This window comes from Zingiber officinale, chromosome 3A (assembly GCF_018446385.1).
Source record: "Zingiber officinale cultivar Zhangliang chromosome 3A, Zo_v1.1, whole genome shotgun sequence".
In the NCBI taxonomy this organism is placed as follows: domain Eukaryota; kingdom Viridiplantae; phylum Streptophyta; class Magnoliopsida; order Zingiberales; family Zingiberaceae; genus Zingiber; species Zingiber officinale.
In genome coordinates this window covers 26,900,666-26,918,928 of record NC_055990.1, presented here as the reverse complement: position 1 = coordinate 26,918,928, position 18,263 = coordinate 26,900,666, and the positions used below count along the sequence as shown (strand labels likewise).

The 18,263-nt window shown below is 39.6% G+C and overlaps 3 protein-coding genes across 4 annotated transcripts; all 3 read right to left on the bottom strand.

Annotated features, from left to right (window-relative positions):
• Window positions 1-101: 101 nt before the first annotated feature.
• Window positions 102-1,431, bottom strand: LOC122051547 (ethylene-responsive transcription factor ERF003-like). The gene is made up of 2 exons (XM_042612733.1): window positions 657-1,431; window positions 102-574 (listed from the first exon to the last, which is right to left on the bottom strand). Exons 1-2 carry the CDS (start codon window positions 908-910, stop codon window positions 238-240), a joined length of 591 nt encoding a protein of 196 aa, XP_042468667.1. The 5' UTR covers window positions 911-1,431; the 3' UTR covers window positions 102-237.
• Window positions 1,432-2,989: 1,558 nt separating this feature from the next.
• On the bottom strand, window positions 2,990-7,736 carry LOC122051546 (probable protein phosphatase 2C 59). Of its 2 annotated transcripts, none has more exons than XM_042612731.1 (9): window positions 7,611-7,736; window positions 7,299-7,534; window positions 6,708-6,835; window positions 6,382-6,480; window positions 6,142-6,300; window positions 5,011-5,097; window positions 4,848-4,939; window positions 4,647-4,721; window positions 2,990-3,142 (listed from the first exon to the last, which is right to left on the bottom strand). In XM_042612731.1, exons 2-9 carry the CDS (start codon window positions 7,364-7,366, stop codon window positions 2,993-2,995), a joined length of 858 nt encoding a protein of 285 aa, XP_042468665.1. In that variant the 5' UTR covers window positions 7,367-7,534; window positions 7,611-7,736; the 3' UTR covers window positions 2,990-2,992. The 2 variants fall into 2 exon arrangements, with proteins under 2 accessions (XP_042468665.1, XP_042468666.1); XM_042612732.1 differs by having other exon boundaries at window positions 7,299-7,515; window positions 7,611-7,682.
• Window positions 7,737-7,952: 216 nt separating this feature from the next.
• LOC122050285 lies at window positions 7,953-9,207 on the bottom strand. Its single transcript, XM_042611205.1, has 6 exons — window positions 8,958-9,207; window positions 8,782-8,879; window positions 8,677-8,701; window positions 8,487-8,607; window positions 8,277-8,411; window positions 7,953-8,205 (listed from the first exon to the last, which is right to left on the bottom strand). Exons 1-6 carry the CDS (start codon window positions 9,205-9,207, stop codon window positions 8,001-8,003), a joined length of 834 nt encoding a protein of 277 aa, XP_042467139.1. The 3' UTR covers window positions 7,953-8,000.
• Between the last annotated feature and the right edge of the window lie 9,056 nt (window positions 9,208-18,263).

Sequence of the window (18,263 nt, the reverse complement as noted above, 5' to 3'; positions counted from 1 at the left end):
TAACCAGGCAGTGGCACAGACAAACTTTCCAACCTTAGTCGATTTATAATTTTTTTTATCATATTAAGAGTTTATTAATTATTAGAATATGGCTAAATTAATTAAGCAGAAAATGTAGGATTTATTGACAAGTAAATGCTCGAAGTTGCATGTAGATGCATAGAGCAACCACCAAACTCCCATGTGTACATCAACTGTGTGGCTTAAAAGTGAATATAAGCTCTGTCTGGCATTTCCTCAAACATATGAGGAGCAAGCAAAGGAGGAGGAGGAAGAGCACGAGATCTCTAAGGAACCATCGTATATGAGCTCCTCGATCATCTCCTCGATGTACTCATCGCCCATCTCCTCCTCATCATCCTCCTCCTTCCCCGTCCTCTTGGCGGTCGACCCCGCCGCGGAGCAGCACTTCTCCAGCTTCGCCACCAGGCTCGGCGACAGCGCCGCCGCCGATCCGGCCGCCGGGGGGAAGTTGGTGCGGGCCTTGGGGCCGCACATCAGCCGCGCCGCCTCGTCGTAAGCCCGTGCCGCGTCCTCCGCCGTCTCGAACGTCCCCAGCCAGATCCGCGTCTTCCTGGATCCCAGCCTACAGGTCAGTAAACTGTTCGACGAAATGCCTGAATGAAAAGCTTTAGTTTTATGTATCAATTAGTTACAGTATCGGGTGGCGGATTTCTGAGACCCACGAGCCCCAGTGGCGCTGCCTTACTCCTCTATACCTCTGCAACTTTGGCATCTTGGACAAATCTGCAAGAGACAGAGGAAGTGGAATATGCAATTGCACTGGAGTGTTCTTTCCTTTGCCTCTCTCCTTCCCTTTATATACACAGACCATCCTTGTCCTTCTTTCATGTAGGATGAAGCAAAAAGGTGATTTTGCCACGTTAAAAGTCGTCGTTGTCGGTCCCATAACAAGGTGAAGAGAAGTAAATCATGTACTCAAGAGAATTAACTTCGTGGGAATTTATCGTAAACAACTTTGTCATCGAGCTCATTGGAGTAAAGTAAATTAAATTAATTAATCTTTCATTTTCAAACTCATTGTGTCACAAAAGATTTGATGTATTATAGTATTGTTGGGCGGTTAGTGAGCAGTGGAATCAAACTGCCTTGTTATCGCAATGGCTACCAGCCATGTGAGGCATACAATGACAATGTTCTAGTCAGAATAAGATATTTCTAAGTTTTGTTGTTGAGTCGAGTGGGCCCGATCTGATCTCGATAGATCTTGTGTTGGTTGGCCCCACCTCCAAATTGTGCTCCTTGGCAATGGCTCATGTGCCATAACATGTGTGTTGGTGTCTTGTTTAAGTGGATACATTGAACTCACAAGGTACGAGTCATGTTCAATTTATTGATAGTGGGACCAAGTTTAAGTTGCACAACCATTAGGGAACATCATCAAATTGAACTGCTCCTATTTCTTATTTTTTTTCTATATATTTTTATCTATTTACTTTGCCTAAGTTAAATTATGAATGATTAATACAAAGAGTATAAAAAGGATAGTCCAGTATATAAAATTTCTGTCAATATAAGGTCTCAAGAAAGAGTCTATTCTATTTTATAAGAGATTATTTTTAAAACTCGGATCCGTGAACTCTATCTAAAATAAAAATAAAAATGTTAAGTTAGAAAGTGAAAGGGAAATTTTTAAAATGTAGGTGTCAAGATATGGGAAATGGACAAGATCTAAAGGGTGAAGATGAAGGCACATGCAAGCCATACATGATGAGCAAAGCTTTGGGCATCGCATGTGCCATGCCGACCTCAAGCTCCATGTGGTGGTTTGACCAAGACAAAAATTCCTTTGTAATGGAACACCTCTTCTCCTTAGTTATTTTAATCATATTGTAATGTTTTGTTAAATGTTTAACTTCTTGTTTTATATGAAGATTATATAGTGAAGCATATTTGTATAATTTATAATAATTGTACCTTAATAATTATTACTCATTAATGTATTTTACTTTGAGTGTGCAATGGTACACATATAGGGAAAGTACTAGCTCAGTGTCGATTACTTTTTGTAGGTCGAGATGGCATAGATTAACGACAACAAGAACAAACTAGTCTATTGCTCTATCTATAGAGATTGGTCGACCTCGGTCATAATAATCCAACCATTAAACTACTAGTAGAGTTAACATTTACCCCTATCCCTAGGTTGAGAGGGCATATATACTTTCTTTCATTCAATATGTAAAAAGATTGCTTGATGTTTAGTTGTATAATGTAACCTTAATGCCGGCCAATAAACTGAAACGAAACAGAACTTGCAAGTCATTACAATGATTAAGAAATATTGTGGAGGAGCAAGAAACATCCTCTATGAATATATTGGTGGATTAATGCAAGTAAAAATAAATAAATAAATAAACAAAATGTGGTAGCATGAATGGGGGAAATTATAAATTGGCTCATGTTGGTATCATTAGACAATCCATGTGGTTACTACCACATGACACCAATCAAATCCATATGAAATATTTTGTCATCTTGTAGGCAAAGAAATTAAATCATGCATTAATATTTAATAGACCACATTTGTCACATCATTAATTAGAATTGTGTCATAGGAATCAAAATGGACATTGTACTAGCCGCATACCGAGTACTTCCTGATTTACTCTAGTGGTTGCTAAAAAATTTTCATAGAACCAAACCGATCACTCAGGATTAGTAAGTGTAAACCGAATACCTGATGCCAACTTAAAAAAAAAATAGACATTTTACCATATCTAAAAGAAAATATCTGTATTACAATCAATGTTCATCAGGTTCATAATCATGTACCACATACATTCACGCAAATTCAGTAGGTTAGCTTCCAGGAGGGCATTTAAAGTACCCCAACAAGCACAGAAACAACACCATTGATCACTCCAAATATAAGAGCAACCAATTCTTATTGCCAAATTCCAAATCCTAAATCAATTACAGACAACATAGAGGGATAAAAGGAAAGGAAGAGGATTCTCACCTGCACATATTACTCTCTCGTAGATTCATCCGTCCCGGCCAAGAAACGCACGACAACACAGGTTATATTGTCTGCACTGCCTCTTTGATACGCCTCCTGCAACAGCTTCTTTGCTGCTTGTTCTGGAGCCTCAAAGGGTTTCACCATCTCCACAGCTTCCTGTACGGGATGGGATTCTATAAGCAAGTAGTAGATAGATCTTTTCTTTCATTTCTTAGAGGGAATTGTTAAACATGCAGGCAAAGTTTTTGAGAATTCATTTCTGTGTTTATCATTCTGAAGGACAACTTGTTCAGCAAATATTCATCACAACAAGATTCACCATCAATGGGTAAATCTACTATGACTCTGCCTATAGTGATGCATAAAATTATCAGTCTTATTCATTAAAGATTCAGATTCACAAATTCAATCTAAATAAAGAAATCTACTGAATCTACATTTTCTATGCACACTCAAATTAGTTAATTTAACTAATATAACATTTTTAACATATTCTAGATAACTTAATCATTTTTATAAACAAATCACAATTATCTCATGTATCCATCACATATTTTATAATTGATTTTACTTGTGTTGTTTCATAACCAACATCAGCCCACATTTGACATTGATTTCATTTAGCTTAAGAGGTGTGTGTGGAAACGGTATAATGTTATTTTAACCAGTCAACCTCTTTTATTCTATCAGTGACATCTTAGTTAATCTTCCCTTGTTTATGAATGAAAGAAAATAATTTATAAGTCGTAGTTGCATGGATTTTGTTAACCCACCATAGCCGGTCCCAAGCCCGGTTGAGAAACGGCAAGAGTTGCGTGTTCAGTTGCCGGCCAGCATGGACTTTTAGGCAAATATTCAATGAGTTGCAGGGATTTTGTTCTCATTTATGAATGAATGAAAGTACTAGATATGATTTTGCAAAACTCTCATTAGTTATTAGCATACTCCATTTTTGGAATAACAATTATGTTTATAATTTTATATGGCACTAAAATTAAAAAAAAAATTAAGAACGAAGCTGAGCTTTAATGCAGCACATACAAATTTTTTTTCAAATCAATTAAATTAATGTACAAACCTTTAGCCTTTTCTAATTTATTGATATTTTCAAGCATAAAATTGAATCAATTCTTAAAAATTCACTTTAGATCTTATCTACAAGTTCAGGGATTAGAAGCGGAGCAATTTATGTTTAGAAGTTGATCAGGGTTCTTATTGTTTGAAGTATTAATGTTATACTCAAGCAAAAAAAAGAAAATCTAATTCAACATTTATTTATCATTTAATTTACTGATTTATGTTTCCTATTAATGGGTGTAATTATTTTTGCACTTAACTTAGACTAACTGATAGCCACAAGTCTTGTCGAAGTTCAAATCATACCTATACAAATTTAAAACTTAAGATACAAGTGATTTACTATTTGTACAAGTCTATAGCATATTTCTAAAGGGAAATAAGATATACACTTACAAATAAAATAAGCTATACCCTTAGTTTTATACATAAATAAAGATAGAAATTGTTAGTACATATTAGATTTATTTCAAATCAGACCAATACACTTAAACTACAAAGGCACAAATCCACTTCATGAAATTTATGTTTTGTTTCTTCACTTAAATATACTTCAGATTTTAAAACCATGGATGCATAGTACCTCGTTTGAAACAACATCCCATAATCCATCACTTGCAAGGATCACAAATTCGAGAGATCCATCAACCACCTCCTCCTGCATCAAGCAATGAGTACTTATTTGGGATCAGAAAAATCAACAGTGAAATCTATTAGCACATTGCCAAAGAAACATTATAGTTTATTGGATATTGTAGAGAAGAAAAGAAGGGTTAGGTCAAACATGGATGTCAGGATCTGCAACAACAAATCGCTTCAAATGCCTATCACCAAATGCACGAGAAACAGCAAGAACACCGCCAACACGCCATGTTCCTGTAGTCACAAAGTCAAGGTTAAACAAATATTCATGCAACGATAGGTAAGGCTAGAGGAGCGATAAATACCAGCCCACATAACAAAGCCTCCTGCCTCCTCAATCCTTTGCCTCTCATCTGTTTGGTCAGGCTTGTGATCCCTTGAGACAGCTAGCGCTGCACATGGGGCAATAGGAACTTATTAGAAGGCCTAGTAGAGAGGGAATTTTAAGAAGGTCAATTAATAGGTTCGCTATTTCCTGTGCTCATATCATAAAGTGTTGGTTTATGAAACTTCAAACAATTCTAAGAAAATTGTTTCTGTTCTGAACCAGCACATTAGTTTTAGAATATATATGGTTCTGAAAGTGATCAACAAATCTTTCACTTGAAACTAATCTCTTGATATGTTAAGATATTTCGGGTAAGATGGCTAGCTTTTAACAGCAAACCACTTGGGAAGTAAAAAATTTATATTCCCTTACAATCAAACTTTGAAATCTTGTGTACTACTCTACCATGATTTTAATTTAGCATTCAATGAAAAAAAGTGATCCCAAAATTAAGTCCTAGAAAAATTTACTGCACATGATGTATCAAAAGACAAGATTCTAAATTTTGCATGAGGCTCAGAGTATCTTCACATGAAAACATTTGAATCAGTTTGACCATTAATGAATAAACAAATTTGAATGAAGGGGAAAGGAAGGGAAGAAGAAAACAAAATGCAAACTGCAACACACATGTAGAATATAAGCGCATATCTTTCAACCAAAAAACAAATGAACAACCCTACACAATTTATTGCTCATAATTCATATGAAATGAGAATTTAAGTATATTTAGAAGGCATTATTCAGTGGTACTTGATAAAAATATATATATACAAAGTGAACCATGAGATTATTAAGGATCAAGGAAGTCTCCACTGTATGATTAAACAATGAAGATTGCTGTAACAATATAAAACAATCTATAGATCTTCAAAGGATGGCCAAAGAGTCTGTAATCTAGCACACAATTATTCACTTCAGCTGTTCCTCCAGTCATGGCTTAAGAGTCTGTAATCTAGAATATAATAATTTTCTAATTCGATCAGGACCCACATTTCTTTGATCTTATTCATATTGCTTTCTGGGTCTAGTTCTTAGAAGTTTTAGTGAATCATACAACTTTAAATTAGCTAATTCAAGTTAATTGAATGTAAATACTGGGTCTTACCATCTCCTCCCCTACATATAACAACTCTGGAGTCTCCAACATTAGCTACAACTAACCGGTCACCAACAAGAACTGCAGTTGAAGCAGTTGAACCAGCCTCTCGATTTAGGCTGTTCTCACATTTTAAAAACTCCGAATCCGTATGTTTGTATGCATCAGCTGAAGAAATTCAAATAAATTTTACAAGGTTAGATTCTCTAACTTAAATATCCAGACATAACAAAAGGAAACTAGCATCACCTAGAGCTGATTTGGTATCACTAATGAACTTGGGATGCAAAAGTAAGTTGCTGAAAAGGTTCTGTTTAACATACTCTGCCACTTGTGCACCACCATGACCTGCACATCATACAATTATGGTAAAAAACTGACATCAAGATAATGAGTGCATAAGAACTCCAACAACAACAACAACAACAAAATCCTATTTAAGATTTATTCAAAGAGGCATGTTAAGGATATTCATGAGAACATTTTCCAACTTTTGCCACTTAAAAATTTAAGAAAATAAAATACTGAAACATACTAAATAGGAAATACTAGACAGAAACTGGAGAAAATCTTACCATCAAATACACCAAACAAGCCTACAATTTGGTCATCTACACAATCAATTCTTGTTTCATAGAAGTCCTCCATCGAAGACCTTTTACCTGGAGAGCTTGCATATCCATAACTGAACTTCAAGTTTTGACTGTTGTGAAAGAAACAAACATGAGTTCTCATGGTAATATGAAACATTATTACATCCACATAATGTCAACAATGCGTGAAATTTTCAACCAATAGTCTAGTTCATAGCTAACAATTCAATGTTACATCATGGAAATAACCAGGCATGTTCATCGATCCACTTGAACAGAAAAACTTAAATTAATGATTCCATGGAATATAACTCTATCATGAAAATTAGACTTGAACTGTAAGCTAAAAATGCATAATGTTAATGCTAGAAGAAATAAAAGATCTACTCGAACATCAAACACAGGAAAGCTCTCCAGAAAAAATAGGGCAGCAGATCCACTAGACAAACGGAAAGCTAACAAATACAAAATACAAATAATAGAATCACCGCAATAAGAGTTGACAATCAAAATTAGGAGGTCTGACGCAACTTCATCGAGGAGGAAGATAATCGAATTGAAGAAAAATGATACCTGAGTCCTCCCCCGCTAACTGGCGCCCCGTTAGCTTGAGCACCAATAATCAAATTCAAATTATTCATCTTTCTTCCAAATCTCCCAATCAAGATCTTAGACAGGAATTCCAGAAAAATCAACCAATTATATCGGATCGAAATTATCCCGGAGAGAGATCCAGATCCTCAATCGATACCCTCATCCTCAAGGCGGCGTTCGATCCCAAAATGAAAATCTACGATCAAATCGACCACCTGAATAAGCAATTCATAATATATCAATAAACAAACCACAAAAACCAATCGAAGGAAATGATCAGGAGAAGCAAACCTAATCGATCGCGATCGAGAGATCGAGAACAGGAGAGAGAAAGGGAGGAAAGAGAGAAACGGCCCTTTTGGCAATCCTCACGGAAGCTGTCTTTTATATTTTCTTGCAAAACCTCGTACTTTCCATAATTAAGAGAATGCCCTCCAGTTTGTCTCCAGTGGCGTTAAGCGAGTGAACGTGATATTTGCATTTACAACCCATTCAATTCGCTTATTCACGTCAACACCTTCCATATTTTTTTTTAATTGTAAATTTCTAAAAGCAAAATGGTATCTATTTCCAGTGAGAGTTAATTCCATTTTTTTACTTTGCAAGTCTGAATGTATGATGTATCTCTTCTCTTCCATCTCGCAATCTGAAGCACAGCTGTAAATTAAGAAACATCCAGCTCTAAACGAGCATCCATGCCTGCAACTTGTCTTCTACCTCTCGCCAGTCATGGACCTCTGTCACCATCGGATGCGCAGTCGCCGATCCTGTCCGTGACCAAGGGTAAGAGCTCTGGTAATCGAAGAGCAGAACCTTCATGCCGATCTCTGCACACTCGAGAGCATACTTGGGGTTGTCGTCAATCAGAACCTGAGCTCCCAAACACCTGTAAGATCATACAGGTGCAATCTGATACACTGTTAAAGAAGAAGAAGAAGAAGAAGAATGTCTGTTCACCTGCAAATGTCGGATTTTGATCTAGAAGCTCCGTGCAGAGAGAAATGGTTGCCGAAGTGGATCTCTCGGAACAGGCCAGGGAAGTATTTTTCTATCCACTCAACCGTGTGATCCCTGATGGCATTCTGTCGAGATCTGTTGAAGGAAACGAGTCAACAGTTGAAGGCAGTAAATAATGGATGCTGCGGATGCAGAGTTCGGAATGCTTACGTGACGACCAACAAGTTGCAGAAACTGGACAGGTTAGTGAGAGCAGATCGAGCACCAGGGATGGGATGAATGCCCAGTTTGAAGTAAGAAGTTTTGAAGAACTCATGAACTCGGATATTGGCTAAAACACAGCCGACGCATTAATCATAATGAGTGCGTTAGAAAGATTATATTACAGGATGAAGCGTACCTTCCGCTCGAGAGCACTTCCATATCTGTCGATTGAGTCGTTTGTCAGTGAGAGTTGACTCGCATAAAAAAGATGGAGCATTTTCTCCGGTTTATAAGATAGTACCTTGCAGAAGTCGTAAACATGATATTCAGAGACGGAATGATTGGAGGAGTAGTGGTCGGCGATGAATTGGTTCAGAGCAGAGAGGAAGCTTCCAAGAACTGGAGATCGAGGAGAGGAAATAATAAAACATGAAATGCACAAAATGCATTAGGCGACTATGGAGCTGCAGTAATTACCTTCATCTACATCGACAGCGACAGTTAATTTCTCCTTCTGCAGGAAACCTGGAGCTCCAAAAGAAGCGACTTGTCTGCTCGATTCGCCTTCGTTTGCCAGCTTCAATCTCACAGCGGCTGACGGAAGCTTATCGGAAGCTTGAGTCGGATAATGGCGGGCTCTTCTGAAGCAGCAACTCAAGCTCGTAGCGAAGGAGGGGAGGTTCGTGCCGTGGAAGCTCGTAGAGAAGAGATGGTTGTTGGAAGCCATAAAGGATGCGCAGGAAAGCTTCTCCTTTTAAATTAAGGCGAGCCGATTCCCAAGTTGCAGAGAAGGAAAAGATCGGATTTTTAACACTATCTACAAAGCTTCGATATGAGAATCAGAGGATATCCCTAACAACACGCGGTTGTTTCGAAGAACATTAGCGAAATCAAAGCCAACAAGAAGAAACACTCGCAACAAGAGAAGAAGACGAGATCAAAGTGAATAATTAAGAAAAAAACAGACTGGTTAAATTTTAGAACACGTGGTTAATGTATTATTATTAAAAAAATAATTATTTGATTTATAAGGGCATATGTTAATATATACGGCCTCTAAAAACAAAAATAAATAGTGCTCACGTAGCACCTACTTGTTATATTAATATCTTTTATTAGCATACTTGTATTCATTTTGCATTAACTGTAATTATTTGTAAATTTTACTGTCTACTCATTTATCTTTATTTTTTATAATTAAAATTTATTTTATTAATTTTTTTAATAAAGTTTATTCATTAACGGCATTTAAAAAATTAAATATGTTAAAAATATAAGTGGATGTTATTATAATTGAAGGTGTATCCTTTCACCTTACCTGATCGAGACTTTTAGTTTTTCATCTCTCCTTTAACGTTAAGAGATCTATCCCTTCATCTTTCTATTCATTAATATATTTTTTATATTCTTAGTCATATAAATAGGACATGTACAACGCCATTAAAATGTACTTATTAGACATCAAATAAATAGCTCCCCTTCTTTTCTCATGTTCATCTATGGATCTCTCATTGATATATATGCTCTTAGTTTAATATATTATCAGCACGAAGCTCTTCCCGTTCGAGAAAGTTAAGTTGTTTGAGGTAGTCAGCGATAATTTTGAAAATTTTCATTCATTTTGTCTCTAAAGCTATCATTTATATTTCTTTGAGTTATCATGTTGAACCTCATAAAATTGGAGTTCATGGCTCTTGATATTAATGGAAAGAAGTATCTCTCATGGATATTAGATAGTGAAACTCACCTTGTTGGCAATGGTCTTGGAAACACCATTAAAGACAAAAACAGGAAGTCCAATCAAGAAAAAGTCAAAGTGATGATCTTCCTTCATCATCATCTTCATGAGGCTTTAAAAATTAAATATCTCACCGTGAAGGACCGTTTGTTCTTTGGGAAACATTTGAAAGAAATGTATAATCATCTAAAAACAATCATTCTCCCAAAAGCTCAATTTAATTGGATGCACTTGCGTTTGTAAGATTTTAAATATGTGAGTGAATATAATTCAGTGTTATTTCAAATTACTTCTCAATTGAAATTATGTGGAAAAAATATTCTCCACTTTTGATGTATCAAATGTGCTATTGTAGTAACAATATTGTGCAAAGGATTTTGAGAAGCATTTTAAATTAATCTCATGTCTCCTATTGATCGAACAAAATAATGAGCTTTTGATGAAAAATCATGAAGCTCGCCCGACTAGATTTACTCCATTCCCTGAAGTAAATTGGCAACATATAACTTTGGAGGTCAAGCTCGAGGTCGTGGTCGCAGCCCTGGTTGTGGTCATGGACATGAATGTGGACGTGGTCGACAATATTTTCACAATGAGCGTCCTCGTTATATGAAAAAGGGGAAAGTACTACAGAGGCACATGAGGAAAAAAGGCCAATGCAGTAAAAATATAGAAAAATATATGCTATCATCGTGGCATGAAAGGCCATTGGTCGCGTTCTTGTTGTACACCAAAATATCTTGATGATCTCTGATCCTGTCCGAACCAGAAGTCAACAGACGCTGGGCACGTGGCGCTCCAAGGCTCGCTGATGTAGATCTCCAACTAGTGTCGAGATGCTCCGGCTATCCTGCACAGAAGTCGAGCCGGGAAGGGGATTCCCAGCGACGACCCTCCGACGCTCAAGTCAGGTAAATCACGATGAACAAGGTGGCTCCAGAAGTCTCAGAGTACGTACCAGAATCCTCTGTCGATGAAACCTGAGGTTCTTTATATAGAGCTGTGAAAGGTTTGGGCACGCGTACCAAGGTGCATAAGTGTCCTCTGTCCTATCCTAGGTATGCGGCTGTCAGAAAGCTTGCCTGTCCTTTCCTAGGTACGCGGCTGTCAGAAATAGTCAAAGCATGCCCTCGATGGGACAGCAGAATCCCCTGTCACAAGATTTGGAGCATGGCACACACGTGAAACCCACAGGTTGCTAAAGAAAGAAATCCTCTGGCCTTTTCCTTTGCTCCAAACTTGTAGTCCGAGCGGACAGATACCTAAACATCCGACCGGACATCCGCAGTGGTTTACTTGTGCTTTGTGGAGACTAACAAACAGGGGTGCTTTATGACTGCGGTCGGTCAAAAGGTCAGCTCGGTCCATGACCTTTTTAACTGAGCGTCGGAACCCCGATTTGACAGGGTGCCTCCCAACTATAAGTGCGAGCCGGCCGGACCCCTCCGGGTACTCGATTCCATCGACCGGCCGGCAGTCCAATCGGACCGGCCGTCTACGGTCGTCCGTCCGGTCGGACCACACTCTCCTCTGGGTGGGCGGCTGTTCCGGTGACTTCCCCTTGGCGTTGACTTTGCAAGAAAAAAAAGGGGGGCCCACTCTTACTACCGGATCAATCTCTATCAAGAATCAATGAAAAACAAAGGAAAGAGGGTGATAGAGACAAATTGTCACTAATGATGACAAAGTTGATTATAGTTTTGATGATATCTCCCAATTTGATGTGGCAGATTTCTTTGTCGAGCCTGAGAATAATGTTGATCACATTGTTCAGTGATCATGAATTAGTATTTTCTTTTTCTGTTATAATCATGAATAATAATTTTCATTTACTTTATTACTGTTGGAGCAATCTGGGTATCCTAGGTTTTGATATTTGGATAAAGGTTTAAGTTAGGTTTATTGTTGTATTTGATATGCATTATAAGTGTGCAGGATATAAGTACAATAAGGAGAGTCCAAGTGTGATCTTGGTAAAGGAGGAAAGTCCAAGGGTGAGTCTTGACGGTGTAAGTCCAACCATGTAGTCTTGGCAACGTAAGTCCAAGTGTGACTTGGCAATGGATGAAGTCCTAGAGGTGCGACCTCTTGGCAAAGGAAAATCCGACAACAATAACAAGGCCAATAGAAGCTCCAGAAGGCAAGACGTGAACGATAGAGAGACATCCGAGGGACGCCATCCGAGGGACGCGAGGTTGATGGAGGAGGCTAGAAGGCTAGGTCTATGTTGTGTGGGCAAAGACGAGTACACGAGAGACTGTACCCAGGGTCAAATTCTAGGTACGATAGTAGTTACTATAGTGTTACTGTAGCGCTACTATAGCATTACTGTAATGTTATTGTAGCAATCAACTACTGTTTTCATTAGTCGACTAGTATCGAGTCGTTGGCCTATAGTGATCAAAATCCACGAAGGCCAGTCGACTGGTAAGTATGGCAGTCGACTGGTAGCGGAAACATTGCTTGGATGTTTCCATCCGAGCTATATTTAATGGAGCTCGGGATGCTTGAGCAAGGTGACAAAATTAGTAGTGGTTAACCCTAATTAGAGTCTCCAAGTGCTCAGTGATCTAGTGTGGTCTTGTACGAGTTGTGGTGAGGTTCCTCCATCCACAAGGAGCTACACAAGCTAGCCAGAAGTTCTCTGGGGAATCATCCATCGACGGATCGGGATTGTCCACCTTATGAACAGTCGTGGAGTAGGAGTAAATAATCTCTGAACCACGTTACATAAATGTGTTAGAGGTTTTACTGTCTTGGTTATTGCCTCTAGGTTTAGCTTTCTATTTGTTAGTAGGGGTGTAATCAAGCTGAACTCTTGAATGTTTGAGTTTGGTTCGTTTATAATCGAGTCGAGCTCGAGCTTTATTTAACGAATATATTCATGCCTTATGAGCTTATTCGAGCTTTTATCGAGCCTAAATGAGCTTAATAAATATAAATTATAAATTTAAAAATTTATTAAAAACTAAATTATATATTTAGAGAAATTATAATATTCTTATTAAAATTTATAATTTTATTCTAATAAATAAATATAATATATTTGTCTATATGTTTCATAAGTAGAGTGTAAAATCTATAAATTCAATATCAAAACTATTATTTTTTTATTTAAAAGTTGGTTCATGAGCTTAACGAATATGTTCACGAACTAATGAGTCGAATATTGTGAAGCTTGAGCTTGGTTTGTTTATCTTAACGATGTTGGTGTATTATCCCTCAGGTCAAGGTTGACCTGGTTGACCAAGCTTGAGTCTTGGTTTGGGTTTCGATGTTTGACAATACAAGACTTCGATGATATGGACAAGTGTAGGTGCAGTTGTTCATGTGGGGAGATTGTGAAGGAAAAGTCAAGTAAGTCAAGGTTGACTGAATACTTGACTGAAAAATCCTAGTGAGTGAAGCTAGGTGAAAGACCTGGTGAGTGAAGCCAGGCAGAAGGAAAGTCCTAGTGAGTGAAGCTAGGCAGATGGAAAATCCTGGTGAGTGAAGCCAGGTGAAAGACCTAGTGAGTGAAGCTAGGCAGATGGAAAGTCCTGGTGAGTGAAGCCAAGCAAATGGAAAGTCCTAGTGAGTGAAGCCAGGCAGAAGGAAAGTCCTAGTGAGTGAAGCTAGGCAGATTGAAAATCCTGGTGAGTGAAGCCAGGTGAAAAACCTAGTGAGTGAAGCTAAGAAGATGGAAAGTCCTGGTGAGTGAAGCCAGACAAATGGAAAGTCCTGGTGAATGAAGTCAGGCAAATGGGACGTCCTGGTGAGTGAAGCCAGGCACGAAAAAATTCAGATGGATCAAGGCTGATCAGACATCTGGTGTTGGGAAGTCCAAGTAGGTCAAAGGGATTGACCGGATACTTGTCACGAGGAAATCCAGATGGGTCAAGGTTGACCAAACATCTAGTAGAAGTTCAAGTGGATCAAAGGATTGACCGGACACTTGGTGAGCGAGTTCTAGCAGGTCAAGGGTGACCGGATGCTTGGCACAATGTACCAACAGGTCATGATTGACCAGATGGTGGTTTAAGGGATTTTGGACTTGGTTTTGGACAAAAACCAAGAGCTGGATCGATCAGCCGATTGATTGGTTCATGCCCAATCGATCGGCCGATCGATCGGATGAGTCCCCGCGACAAGCATCCTCCTAATCGATTAGTGGATCAATTGGGGAGGAGTGTCGTGCGAACAGAACCCCTCTGGATCGATGGGTGGATCGATCCAGAGGTCCCAATCGATCAGTGGATCGATTGGGAGCTGTTGTTTGTGCACGATAAGCCCTGGATCGATCAGCCGATCGATCCAGGCATTTCCCGAGAGCACAGAGGCGCTCTGGATCGATCAACCGATCGATCCAAAGCCTCCCCGATCGATTGGGAGCAATCCAATCGATCGGGATCCAACCGTTGGCGCGGATAAAGGCTGCAGGCGTGCGATTCCTTAAAAAGAACTCTCGGCCACTTCTCCCGATCTTCACCAGCGATCACAGAGCTTCTCCACAGGATTCTCACCGCCAGTTCTTGAAGCTCTTGGAGGTTTTTCCAAGTCAAGAGACGGATCTACAGCAAGAGGAAGAAAGCTAGGGTTAGGGTTTTATATACTCATTGTAAGCTTTTGCTTGTATTTGTGTATCCTTTCCTTTTCTTCTTGTAGTGTGAACTTGTAGGGCTTCTCCGCCTTCGGTAGTTACCGAAAAGAAGTGTTTATTAGTGGAGGTGTGCGTGAGTGTGTGGATCCTTGGATTAGTCACCTCTTGTGAGGTGGATACCAAGTAAATTCTTAGTGTTAGCGTTGTGGTTGTTTTCTTTGTATTTTCCGCTGCATATTCTTGAAGAAACAAGCAACGAAGAGCACGAGAGCACGCCGAGCTATTCAGCCCCCCTCTAGCTACATAATCGATCCCAACAAGTGGTATCAGAGCGATACCGCTCTTCACCGGAATCATCGCCGGAAGGGGCAACAAGCTAGAGGATGAAGAAGTTGAAGTAATTCTACAAGTCGAAGACTTCATTGTTGGTGCAACATCCCTCAGGTCAAGGTTGACCTGGTTGACCAAGCTTGAGTCTTGGTTTGAGTTTCAATGTTTGAGAATGCAAGGTTGATTGAAGAAGAGTCAAGTAGGTCAAGAATGACCGGATACTTGACTGGGAAGTTCTAACTGGGATGTTAGGCAGAAGGAAAGACCTAGTGAGTGAAGCTAGGCAGGAGGAAAATCCTGGTGAGTGAAGCCAGGTGAAAGACCTAGTGAGTGAAGCTAGGCAATTGGGAAGACCTAGTGAGTGAAGCTAGGTAGGAGGAAAATCCTGGTGAGTGAAGCCAGGTGAAAGACCTAGTGAGTGAAGCTAGGCAATTGGGAAGACCTAATGAGTGAAGCTAGGCAGGAGGAAAATCCTGGTGAGTGAAGCCAGGTGAAAGTCTTAGTGAGTGAAGCTAGACAATTGGGAAAGTCCTGGTGAGTGAAGCCAGGCAAGAGAAATCCAGATGGGTCAAGGCTAACCAGACATCTGGTGAGAGTCCAAGTAGGTCAAAGGGATTGACCGAATACTTGGCACGAGGAAGAAAAGTCCAAGTAGGTCTTAGGGAGTGATCGGATACTTGGCAAGAAGAGAAAAGTCCAAGTGGGTCAAAGGGATTGACCAAACACTTGGTGAGAGAGTCCTAGCTGGTCAAGGGTGATCGGATGGTAGGTCTTATGTACCAACAAGTCATGGTTTACTAAATGTTGGTTTAGGGGGCTTTGGACTTGGTTTTGGGCAAAAACCAAGATCTGGATTGATCAGCCGATTGATCCAGCAGGTTTGGATTGATCCGTGGATCGATCCAGAAGATCTGGATCGATTGGTCGATCGATCCGGTGAGTCCCCGCGAACAGAACCCCTCTGGATCGATCGGTGGAACGATCCAGAGGTCCTAATCGATCAGTGGATCGATTGGGACGCTGCTGCTTCGTGCGATAAGCGCTGGATCGATCCAGACATTTTTCCAGAGTACAGAGGCGCTCTGGATCGATCCGTGGATCGATCCAAAGCCTCCCCGATCGATTGGGAGCATTCCAATCGATCGAGATTCGACCGTTAGCGTCGATTTAAGCCGCAGGCGTTCATTTCCTTCGGCATCTCTTCACCGATTCATTTCAGATCTTCACCAGCTTCTCCACAGCTCTACTCAAGCTCGAGATCGCCAGTTCTTGAAGGCTCTTGGAGGTTCTTCCAAGTCAAGAGGCGGATCAAAGCAAGAAGAAGAAACTAGGGTTAGGGTTTTTGCTCTCATTGTAAGCTTGTAAGCTTGTATTTCATTACCTTTCCCTTTCTTCTTGTATTGAGTCTTGTAGGGCTTCTCCGCCCTTGGTAGTTACCATAAAGGAGAGTTTTTTAGTGGAGGGTGTGTGTGTAGGTGTGGATCCTTAGACTAGTCACCTCTTGTGAGGTGGATACCAAGTAAACCAACCTTGTTAGCGTTGTGTCGTTTGTTTCTGTATTTTCCGCTGCGCATCTTTGAAGAAACAAGCAACGCCGAGCAACGAGCCAACGACGAGCTATTCACCCCCCCTCTAGCTACTTTTCGGTCCCAACATTCATCACAAGAAGCTCAACTTCAAATGGAATTCTAAGACGGACTTGAATTCGATACAAGGGTGCCTCCATCATTCATTTCAACAAGCTTCGATCTTTGGAAATCAAGGATCGAGAATTTCTTGATGATGGAGATAGAGAAATGGTTTGCTCTCATGGAAGGATTTGAAGCTCCAACAAACTCTAAGGGCAAGCCTCTCAAGAAAAGCAAATGGAGTCAAGAGCAAGTTCAAAGGAGCAAGGCAAATGATAAAGTGACCAAGCTTTTGGTCCATTTATTGCCAAACAACATTTTGGCTCAAGTTGGAAAATTCAAGGATACCAAGGAGCTTTGGAGCAAGTTGGCAAAGATTCATGAGATCCCCTCCACTGCACCAATCCAAGAAGAATCCAAAGAGGGTGACTCATTGGAGCAAAATCAAAAGAAAGAGGAAGAGGACTCGGAAGTTGAGAGATGCTCAACTTCCGAAGAAGAAGAAGTCCAAGAAGCCTCATCCTCAAAGGAGTACAACCAAAAGAACAAGGAAGGAGCATATTCCTTGTTTAATGTACAAGAGGATGAAGAAGAAGAAGAAGTCTCCACCTCTAGGATTGAGGGGGAGCAATTTTCGATGACACCGGATCAAGAAGAAGGAGAAGTCTCCACATCTGGATCAAGAGAAGAAGAGGATGAAAAAGCTTCCACCTCCACAAGTCGAGTCAAATCTATTGGAGGAAAATCATTTTCAGATCAAGAGGAAGCCTCTACCTTCGGATCCAAAGGAGAAGATGTCATCCATACACATGAAGGTATAAATGTTTCAATTAAAAATAAAAATCATATTATATGTTTTGAATGTAGGGAACATGGGCATTACAAGAGCAAATGCCCTAAATTGGCTAAGAAGAAGGGTCAAGTGGACCTAAAGGGAAAGGAGAAACCCAAAGAGACCGCTCCCGGAACAAAGAAAAGCAAGGAGCACATTGTGTGCTTTTCTTGCAATCAAAAGGGACATTATAGGAGCCAATGTCCCAAGGGGAAGAAAGCGGTTAAGGCTCATGGAGGAAGCACAACTTAAGGGGGAGCCTCCAAGGTAAAAAGGAAGGTATCATTCATTGAGCCTACTCCCTTGAATAATGGTAAAAAACATGTTAGTTCTAATTTTTATCATTTTAATGCTATTTACCATAAGAATAGAAAGCATGAGAGCTTTAAGGAAAAACATGTGGCTCTACATGCTAAGACTACCACACCTAGGGTTAGGAAGGTAGATGAAAATCTAGGTAAGAAAACAAAGAATTTTAGGTATGTGTCTAGAAACAAAAATACTCATGGATTCAATGAAAAACCAAAAACTAAGGACTTAATGGTGGGAAATCAAGTCTTGAGGTCAAGACTTTGATAAATTAGAAAAGACCCTAAAAAGGATGGAAAATATCCTAAAAGGGCCAAATGAGCATAGCCTAGGTCTAGGAGTACAAAAGTCATTCAATGGTCATAGA

What these genes read in the sequence shown, in the direction of transcription:
- LOC122051547 (XM_042612733.1), bottom strand. Translation starts at nt 910, where the DNA reads ATGGGACCGACAACGACGACTTTTAACGTGGCAAAATCACCTTTTTGC. An exon ending in GAAATCCGCCACCCGATACT is followed by an intron (nt 575 to 656) that starts GTAACTAATTGA and finishes GCTGGGATCCAG; the next exon opens with GAAGACGCGGATCTGGCTGG.
- LOC122051546 (XM_042612731.1), bottom strand. Translation starts at nt 7,366, where the DNA reads ATGAATAATTTGAATTTGATTATTGGTGCTCAAGCTAACGGGGCGCCA. An exon ending in AGGCTTTGTTATGTGGGCTG is followed by an intron (nt 4,940 to 5,010) that starts GTATTTATCGCT and finishes TTGTGACTACAG; the next exon opens with GAACATGGCGTGTTGGCGGT. An exon ending in GGGATGTTGTTTCAAACGAG is followed by an intron (nt 3,143 to 4,646) that starts GTACTATGCATC and finishes CATCCCGTACAG; the next exon opens with GAAGCTGTGGAGATGGTGAA.
- LOC122050285 (XM_042611205.1), bottom strand. Translation starts at nt 9,207, where the DNA reads ATGGCTTCCAACAACCATCTCTTCTCTACGAGCTTCCACGGCACGAAC. An exon ending in CGCTGTCGATGTAGATGAAG is followed by an intron (nt 8,880 to 8,957) that starts GTAATTACTGCA and finishes CTCGATCTCCAG; the next exon opens with TTCTTGGAAGCTTCCTCTCT. An exon ending in TGCAACTTGTTGGTCGTCAC is followed by an intron (nt 8,412 to 8,486) that starts GTAAGCATTCCG and finishes TTCCTTCAACAG; the next exon opens with ATCTCGACAGAATGCCATCA.